Source organism: Oryx dammah, unplaced genomic scaffold (genome assembly GCF_014754425.2).
Source record: "Oryx dammah isolate SB20612 unplaced genomic scaffold, SCBI_Odam_1.1 HiC_scaffold_15, whole genome shotgun sequence".
NCBI lineage: Eukaryota > Metazoa > Chordata > Mammalia > Artiodactyla > Bovidae > Oryx > Oryx dammah.
The window spans coordinates 16,669,366-16,679,392 of record NW_024070199.1 but is presented as its reverse complement, the minus strand read 5'-3'; the positions used below and the strand labels follow the sequence as shown (position 1 = coordinate 16,679,392).

Sequence of the window (10,027 nt, the reverse complement as noted above, 5' to 3'; positions counted from 1 at the left end):
ACCCCTTCCATCAAGATGATATTTGAGAGGCATGTCTATTCTGGGTTGAAAAACAAAACAAAACAAAATGTGTTCTTCAGGCCCAACTATCTTCCATCCTATTCAAGAAGGATCCCACCAGATGGGAGCTGCCACCAGCCCCCGCCTCGCACGGTGGGCCCGGAAGCCCTGCCATCTGACTCAGCTGAGCTCTGGACGCAGTGGACAAACAGGCCAAGATGCACTGTCACGGCAGTGTCACTTTTTTTTTTTGGAAACAGGAAGAGCACTTAGCGAAACGCATCCTCTCATCCCAGTGGAACGACGTCAGGCGAGACCTCCTCTCCTGAGCAGCTGCGGGGGCCTCCCTCTGCCAGGCAGGCCCCTGGCCCGCGTACTGCGCCAATTCTCACGCGGCAAGAGATCGTCTCGGTTTCGTTCACTGCTGGAATATTCTGAAGACTCTGTGAGTAAGGCTATAAAGGTGCCGTGAGTTTGTCAGTCCAACAAGGTTTCCACGGGGAAAGAGCTCAGACTCAGAATTCATTTTCCACACTTAATGTAAAATGTAACCCATAGAAGTCCCATTTTCTAAGAAGCCCAGCTTAAGAGGGAACATTTGGCTTCCCCTCCCGGTCTCCCAGAGCCTCCTGTGAGAGGTAATGATGATGGTAACTAGGCAGACGAGATAGGAGAAGGGAGCCCCAGGCTCTCCCCTCCCTTCAGTGCTCTTCTCCAGCCCAGTGGGGGCTGCCTCTCCCGGACAAGCCTTGCAGGTGTGGGCTGGCCACAAGCCTCTACCCCCTGACCTCAGGCGTGGGTCTTCACAGGGGCAACTGGAGCCTGGCTTCCTGCATCTGCGGGCACTGCCCCCAGTCCTGGAGGGGCAGCTTGATGCTGCCAGGCCACATCAAGTTCTCTCTTCTCTCCTCCTTGCTCCTTCATCTCGCTTTAAAACCCTGGTTGGGCTCCTCTAGAGGGGAGAAGCCGTCATCTGTTTTAGAAGAACTTCACAGAAGGAATTTCCTGCATCCCAAGCTCTGCAGTTAGCTCGACACTAACAGGGAAGCAGAGGTGCCTTTGGGAGCTGGTTAGAAGCGTGCTTGGTTCACGCCTTTCTCTCTTTGGCTGACTTTTCCTTAAACCTCTTTTCCAGAACCGAAGGCCACCAGGCACCTCTCTCCACACTCCTAGTTCTCAGTGGTGGCAGCTGAGCAATGGAGGGAAAGATGCCCAGAGTCGTGGGGGAGAGGGCTTCACCTCGGAAGGCAGGCTGGTATCCTTGCCACCAACGCCATCCTTTTGCTGTGGGTGACCTTCTCTTCCGGGTGTGGTGCCCACACTGAGGGCCGGCTGTGCAGTGCTGGTTCTCACATCTGGCTTTGGGAGAGAAGAGGAGCTGAATAAGGAACATCACGGGAGGACTGACCAACCACAGACACCCTGGGTACCTCTGCCTCTTAGCCCCCAGGACGAGGTTGCCAGACTGGGAAAAAGACCAGGGAGACACGTGCTCTATCCCAGCACAGGAGTGGCAACTGACAACTACATAGGGTTTGCAAAAGGGGTTGGGGGTTTCGTTTAGCATCAAAATATAAAGCTTGGACAGGAGTTTGGGGCAGCTTGAAAAAGGTGCTGTGAGATCATGAAATTCCCCAGAGCAAGATGAAACCATCCATGGTCCTCCGGGGGCATGGAACACAGTGTTAAAAAGCACCCCCACTTGTCTGCGGGAGCGTGGCCAGAGATCCTCGGGTCCTGCAGACCCTCTTTCCAGGCCCTCTGGAAATTTGCTACTGGCCTATGACTCTCCGCACCCTTCACTCCTGCCTGACCCCCGTGGAAGATAGCCTTGCACATGGGACAAGTTAGCACAGACACTCGTGTCTCACATCACACTGGGGACCTGGGGACAGACGAGAACACACCCCAGGGGCTGCATCTCAGAGAAGAGAAATGTGCCCCAAACAACAAGGAAAACTCCTCAAGGAAAAGGGAACAAAAGACAGTTAAGTTTTCATTGTGATCACACTACAGAAAAAAAAATACCCTCTGTTCTTTGCAAAAAATGTGTGAAGGCCAAATCTGTGTTTTTCTTTTCTTAAAAAAAAGGATGTTGCATGAGTTACAATGCAACCAAGTATCTTTTTTTGTTGTTGTTGTTTTTTTGCACTTGTTAAAAAAAAGGAATTTTTTTTTTTTTTTTTTAAGTACAACACAGTCAGGTCCGCGGCCACAGAAGAGTAGCTGTCTTTGGCAAGAAGTCCCGGCCGTGGTCCTCTCTGTCACCTCCGGCCCATCTCACTCTGTCTCATGAAGTGGATGTTGTTGGCGCTGTCTGACAGTTCCGGGTACTGCTCGACTGAGATCACGAAGAAGCCATCGTATCCTTGAACCCGCCCCGTGTTCAGCACCTGCTGCTTCTCGCCCTCGGTCCAGGCCCGCAGGCCCTCCTCCCCGTCCCGAAGTCGCTGCTGCTCGCGGGCCCAGGCCTGGCGCACGGCTCTCTGCCGGGCCAGCTCCAGCACCCGCGCCTTCTCCTCGTCCAGAGTGGTCCCGTAGCGCGTGTTCAAGCACAGCGCCCCATGCTGGAGCTGGATGTCTGTGTAGCGTCTAGTCCTGCCGTTAAGCATCGTGTTGATCTGGGAGACGGTGACGTTGACCCCGTTCTCCAGGGTTCGCCGCCCGCCGCTGAGGCCCAGGATGGCCAGGTCGCCTTCCGAAGGCCCTGGTTTCACGAAGTAGTGGGTGTCCACCCCGTCGATGGTGAAGTGCAGGTTCTCCAGGTAGTGGGCGTTGTTCAAGACGGCAGCCACCCGCCGCCCATCCTCGTTGGCCACACTGATGATGTCTGTGGCCACGCGCCCATCCTTCAAGGCGAACTTGACCCCCTTGCCGAACACAGAGCCACTGGATGCAAACTTCTTTGTCTCTGGGGCCTGCTGGCAGCTGGTGATTGTGGAGCCATAGAGCTGGTCAAAACGTTCCAGGGTGACGAAGGCCTTGAGCTGCTTCTGCACTTCACATTGCACCCCGAGGATAGACTGATGTGGGGAGGAGAAAGAGAGAATGAAATGAAGTGGGGAAACCACCAGGGAACTGGAGAATCAGCCTGCATGACCAAGTCTAACTTATACAAATATACTAGCCTGTAGCATCTAGCTCTACAGCTGACCACTAGGACACCCAGCCCCTGTTCGAGTAGCGTCTAGTCCTGCCGTTGAGCACTCTGTTGATCTGGGAAATGGTGACGCTGAACCCATTGTCCAGGGTTCGCCGTAAAAGCACCCATGTATTTAACCCTTCCTTCCACTCAGAGGCTGTTCAGGGGGCATCTACTCTGGGCTCACTTGCTTTCTCGGCACTGGGGTCACAACAACGAATCAGACATCATCCCTGTCCTTGAAGAACTCCTTGTTTCATGGGGAAAGACAAACGTACAACGAATAACTACAATCAAATGTGAGGACTGGTGGTCTAAGCGAAGTGACAGGAATAGCTATAGCCAACATGTCTTGGTCTTTGAGCTGAATAGTTCACATTCATTATCTTGGTGGATCTTCACAATAGCTTTATACAGTAGGGGTATTACTTTCTGGTTTTACATCTGAGAAGCTAAGGCTCAAAGAGGTTGAGACTGGCCCACAGTCATACAGTAGTCGGTATTCAAGCCAACATTCGAACCCAGGTCTTTCTGATTCTAGATGCTCAGTTCAAGGGCTACTGGAGTTGGGAGGAGCAAACATAGCCCAGGATATGTCAGCCTGGAGGCAGAGAGGCGAGGTGGAGAAGGCGGGGTTCAAGGATAGGCTCACACCTGAGTTGGGACTTGGAGGATGAGGGGGTGATGTCAGATGCGGCAATGACGAGGGTGTACTCTTGGCTAGAGGCTTAGTAAGATGGAAAGCAGTGGTTTATGTGAACCCTCTTGTGTGCGTGCTAAGTCGCTTCAGTCATGTGCAACTCTTTGTGACCTTGTGGATTGTAGCCTGCCAGACTCCTCTGCCCATGGGATTCTCCAGGCAAGAATACTGGAGTCGGTTGCTGTGCCCTCCTCCAGGAGATCTTTCTGACCCAGGGATTGAACCCACATCTCTTACATCTCCTGCACTGGCAGGTGGGTCCTTTTCCACTAGTGCCACCTGAGAAGTCCATGAATCCTCTTAATCTGCTTTATTGCTCTCTGCCACATTTAGAAATGGTTTTCAAGGATGACCTCTGTCTCTGCAATGCTTCCTGGAGGCTCCCTAAGTGACCCTGCTCTTGGCTGCTTTAGGGAACAGGTTGGGCCTGTTCTCCTTGGCATATCTGTCCCTCCCGTGGCTCAGGGAGCTATGGGAAGCCACTCTCAGGCAGGCTGCAGGGCCTTATCAGCAACTCAGGCAAACGGCTTTAGAAACAGGCCCATCAGCTTCTCACTGAAATTAAGTCCTCTTTATAATTAATAGAACCCTGTCTGTGAACAATTATTTCCTAGAGTTTCACGAAAGCCAGAGTGCTCAACAACAAAGATCTCTGATGCTTGCCAAGGGCAGAAATCAATAATTCATTGACAAGAGAGGCTGGCAAAGGGGCCGTCAGGGACTGTGGCTCTGGGAGCGGGTGGCGGAGGGAGCTTGGAGTTGGGGCACAGCTGAGAGGCTGGAAGCAGCCCTGGGAAGACAGTGCCATGGGCAGCTGGGGGGACCTGGAGGGGAGGGACGGTGGGGCTGGAGAGGGCAGGGGGCAGGGCGAAGGCCACAGAGAGAGAGAGGCTTTGCGACCAGGTGGGCTTGGGCTCTCATTGCTTTCTGCTACTTTGCAGCTGACCTTGGACAAATTTCTTTTCTCAACTCTGATCTCCTCTGCAAAGCAGGGGAAAAGGCTGAACTCGCAGAGTTGTTTACCTCTTTCAACTATTTGGTCATTCAACAAAAAGTGTTCCTTCCAGGCACCTGAGAAATGTGCAAGGTGGTAGGCAGGGTACCAAATAAGACCCACTACTTGCCCCCTTGGGGCTCAGGGTCTAGTGGAAATACAGGAAAGAAAGCAGAAATGAAAATATAGTGTGGAGAGGAAGCTGTAGGTGCCATCAGACAACAGAGGTCCAGCATCATGTTCTCCAGAGTCTAGGGGAAGGAAACAGCCAGGCTGAGACCTCATGGAATCTGGCCGGAGTAAGAGATGTGGATGCATCAGTTTCTGATTGCCAGCCGTATGCCATCTGCAACCCAGACTTCCTCCTGAGTCTCCTGTCCCCTTGGACAGGGGTCCCCTGGAAGGCCCAGTCTCTGCCTGATTCATTCCTGCCTTCCCTGGGCTTCTGCAGCATGGGGTCTGGAAGAGCCAGCTCCTGGTACAGATCTTATGAATGAGGGGGCAGTGGGAAGCAATGAACAAATGGATGCAGGAAGCGAGGGGTGGGGTACAACCATGTTTATGATCTTTATAGCCATAAAATTCTATGAGTCTTCATGTCATGAATGGAAGATGGAGAGAGCAACATTGTTTTGAGGACCTACAGACAGATCTGAGTTTGAATCCCACTCTACTCCATCTTTGTTGGGTGGCATTTGAAAGCCTCAGGCATTAAATCTGTAAAATGATAACAGTGATACAGGGGGATATTTTTGTTGTTAATTTATAAAGAACACCTCACACAAGGGCAGGGGCATGTTGAGGGTGCTCAGGAAATATTACATTTGTATTTAGAACGCAACTTTCCTCCTTGTACTTTTGTTTTGGGTTGGGACAAAGGCTCATTGTGCAGAACTCTAAACTCAGTGTAACATACAAAACTCCTTAATTTGGCTCATGAGTGCGCCATTACGGCTGTGTCCACAGTGACTTGCTGGGGTCACTAAGTTATCTGCTCAACAGTTCCTGGTAAGCACTGCAAACGTACCACGTTGGTTTCTATTATTGGCCAAAGCTTTTCTGAAAAGCTGGTGGGACCCATTCCTGTAATGTCAGCCACGTGTGTGAATTACCTTGCTGTTATCCCACTCCTGAGTTTTCATCTGTGTGTGGACGAGCTCGTACGAGGGTTCCATAGCATCCATGTCTGGCTTGGGATAGCCGGGGATCACGTTGTGAAGCTGGAATCCAAAGGTGAGGAGCCAGCTGTTGACATCTGGGAGGGAGAGAAGAAGCAGAAACATCCCTGTGGAATCAGTGGACCTCAGATGTGACACACCCTGAGAAGGTGGCCTAGAGTAAGGCTGCTGGGGTGGGGTGAGGATGTGGTGGGCGGCTGGTGGGAGAGTCAACAAGCACGCCGGAGACTGTTTCATAGGTTGGAAGCTGAGTGTGCTCTTGGGACCTAGTGATCACTTCTGTGGATGAATCTGAGAGTGATGTCACACATGGAGAACCTAGGCTTCCTGTCTCCTCTTTCTACTGTCACTCTACCCCAAGGGCCTTCAGCTTCATAGCCAGGGCAGCTGTTGATGGATGAAGACCGCTCTGCATCTACCTTAGACATCAATAGGAGACACAGAAGACAACCACACCCGAAGGAAAGATTTTAAGGAATGATTTTCAAAGAGAAAATTCACTTAAGAAATAGTCCTTTCTGCAGAGATTAGAATCTCAGGGCCAAAGTGCACTGGCCTGTGCTTAGTTGCTTCGGTCGTGTCCGACTCCTGACGACCCCGTGGACTATAGCCTGCCAGGCTCCTCTGTCCATGGGATTCTCCAGGCAAGAATACTGGAGTGGGTAGCCATCTCCTCCTGCAGGGGATCTTCCTGACCAGAGACCAAACTCATGTCTTCTGCATTCAGGAAGATTCTTTACCGCTGAGCCACTGGGGAAGCCCACAGAGACGGCCTGGCCACAGCTCAGACAGTTTCCCCCGATTCTGCCTTTTATTTACTCTGACAGCCTACGGATGTCGCCCAACCTCCCTGTGCCTTCATTTCCAGTCTCTATCTGGGGTTTTATGATCGAGCCCCATAGGCATTGGATTTATTGGTCTTTATAATATTCCTGGGGGGTTACTAATTAGAAAGTGCTCAGGAGAAGGCGATGGCACCCCACTCCAGTACTCTTGCCTGGAAAATCCCATGGACAGAGGAGCCTGGTGGGCTGCAGTCCATGGGGTCGCGAAGAGTCAGATACGACTGAGAGACTTCCCTTTCACTTTTCACTTTCATGCATTGGAGAAGGAGATGGCAACCCACTCCAGTGTTCTTGCCTGGAGAATCTCAGGGACGGCAGAGCCTGGTGAGCTGCCGTCTATGGGGTCACACAGAGTCAGACACGACTGAAGTGACTTAGCAGCAGCAGCAGCATAGGTACTCAGCTGGGATACTGTCATGAGCATTTGGCTCACTGAAGAATGGAATCAGGAAGTCAAGACTTCAGGGGGAAAAAAAAAAGACTTCAGGAAAGGAAAGAGGGTGTGCCATCAGTTACTTAGCCCTCTGTGGCTGAGGGTCTTTTCCGTGACCAGCACTGGTGTCACAGACCTTCAGCTTGCACACTCAGGACCCTGGAGGGGAGATGAGACACAGAACATGGATAACTCTGACACGAGAAAAAGGCCGAGGGGAGGGCAGAAGTCTTTTGGTCCTATAGGCTGACAAGTCTTCATGAAGAAGGTAGCCTTTAAGCCAGACACTGACAGTTGTGTAAATTTTGTCAGACTTCAGTAGAGATGAGGGGGGCACTTCGGGCAAAAGCTGTTGTGTAAGGCAAGGCCTGGAGAGGGCAGGTGAGTATTGGGAACTTTCGGGTAATCAGACAGCAGTTCAGCAGGGCAGAGAGAGAATCAGAGAGGAAAATGGTGGCTGGGGCAGGAAGAGCCTGAGGTGCCAGGCGGGAGGTGATCTGGGGTCTGCAGGAGACAGACAGGGTTTCCTTGGTGGCTCAGATGGTAAAGAGTCTGCTTGCGATGCGGGAGACCCAGGCTTGACCCCTGGGAAGGGAAGATCCCCTGCAGAAGGGCATGGCAACCCACCCCAGTATTCTTGCCTGGAGAATCCCCATGGACAGAGGGGCCTGGCGGGCTACAGTTCACGGGGTCTCAAAGAGTCAGACACAACTGAGTGTCTAACATACACACACAGGAGACAGACAGACAGCCTGTGTCCCAGCATCACTCAGCCTTCCTTGGGAAGGGGCAGCAGAAGATGCCAAGGCAGCTGGTGACCAGAGGCTTGAATCTGAAGTCAGGAGAAGGCAGGATTCAGAATTTAGTCCCAAAGCCAGCAGCTCTGGGCAGTGGGCATGCAGGTCTGCTTTTGGCTTCTTTCCAAGCAGGCAGACCCCTGGTCAAGGTGGTTCTTAGGGTCCAGATATTGGTGAAACAGAGTCCATCCCAACAATGGGAGTGCCCCTTGGGGGTCAACAACCTCATCCCATGTTGCCTGTACCCTAAAAGCCTCATGTTTGCCTTTTCTGGGGAGGCTTGTTTTTGCTTTTTGGATGTTACAGAGTCCATCTCTTGCGTTTGAAGCCTGGAGGTACTGAAGCAAAGGGGTGGTAGAAAGAGAAGACTGGAAACCCAAATTCTACTTCTAGAGAGATCACATAAGTGAAAGAACATGGTTAAGGCAAGACAAAACCCAGGTCCAAACACTGGCTCCCCAACTCACAAACCATGTGATCTTGGACATTTTCCTTAATCTCTCTGAGGTTTAGTTTCTTTGTCTGCAAATTGATGGGAGAAATAGTTTTCACCAAGTCATGGGGAAGAATACTAACAGTGTTACCATTTGAACTAGCCATCATATAGCAGGAACTGTTCTGTTACATAAATGATTGAACTTATTGTATTTTCAAGTGTTCAGTGTGGTTCTGGCTCATAGAAGGTTTTCTGTGTTTCTTCTGTGTTTGAAGAACCTATGCCTCCATGTGCCTGGACCTTTGTTTCCTCATTTGAAACACAAGGTGCTTGGATCAGTTTTCTCCAAAGTCCCTATACTCACTGAGTTTCTAAGTATCTCTGATTCTATGAATCATGGCAGATGGTTCTTTGGGAAATTAAAACAAACAGAATGGATAGGAAAAAAATGGCTACAAAGCCATTTTGCCTGAGGCTTAGAACTTGCATCTGAATTTGTAGTTGCAGAGGAAAGCTTCTATCAGGAGTACTGCAAATTCCCAGGAAACCAGGGGGCTGAAAAGAGGCCTGGGCCTTAATTATAAGTGATGGAAGGTGGGAAACTTTCTCGTTATGCCTTTAGGAAAAACGCTGAAAACTGATTTATTCATTGGTTTTTCTACTGTGCTTTTCTAAAGAGTTGGGAATGTTCCCTTTCTTTCCTATGACATCAGAGGTAGACGTTCCCTCACATTAAATAGTTCTTCACCAATCCGTCTCAGACCTCAGTGTGGCTGCCTGGAACAGTGATGGAGAAAAACAATCCCTTTCACATGAACACAGCTGTGCACTTTACAGAAAGAACTCACCTAAGAATGAGAATTTTGGAGTCAGACACAGCAGCAGTCTAAGCCCAGCCTCGCCCCCTCTACCTGGGCCGGTTCCTTTTCTTCTCTTACCCTCACTTTCTGCCTCTGTAAATGGGGTCAGTACTCCCCATCTCACAGGCAACAGGGATGGTCAAGTGCAAAGGTGTATAGGAGGGATCAGTGGTGGACATTTTAAAGTTGTATTCCTAGCATCCCATTCTGCCTTTTCTCTCTTTCTTTTTGAGGTATGCATGTATTTTTAGGGATGCTGACTCCACCTAAGGGTTCCTCACTGGAGTATGTGAATGACCTAGGCTAAGCCAATCAGTACATTCTATCTCCCCAGCCATGGTGGCTGATTCAGAGGTCATCATGTGATATAACTCTTACCCAATACAGGCTTAAGACCCTATGCATTCATGCTCAGTTGCGAGGTTGTGTTTGACTCTTTTGTAACCCCATGGACTGCAGCCCACCAGGCTCCTCTGTCCATGGGATTCTCCAGGCATGAATACTGGAGTGGGTTGTCACTTTCTCCTCCAAAGGCTCTTCTCGGTCCAGGGATCAAACCTGTGTCTCCTGCCTTGGCAGGCAGGTTCTTTACCACTGAGCCACCTGGGAAGCCCTAAGACCCTTTACTGGAGTCCATCTCAG

At 50.8% G+C, this 10,027-nt stretch overlaps 1 protein-coding gene across 1 annotated transcript in view; it reads right to left on the bottom strand.

Annotated features, from left to right (window-relative positions):
• Window positions 1–241: 241 nt before the first annotated feature.
• Window positions 242–10,027, bottom strand: part of LOC120874267 (teneurin-4) — a 327,401-nt gene continuing 317,615 nt past the window's right edge. Inside the window, exons 26-27 of the mRNA XM_040255609.1 lie at window positions 5,949–6,091; window positions 242–3,023 (exon numbers count right to left, since the gene is read on the bottom strand). Of these exons, the coding sequence (XP_040111543.1) occupies window positions 2,265–3,023; window positions 5,949–6,091 (902 nt within the window). The 3' untranslated portion in view covers window positions 242–2,264. The remainder of the gene's footprint in view (window positions 3,024–5,948; window positions 6,092–10,027) is intronic.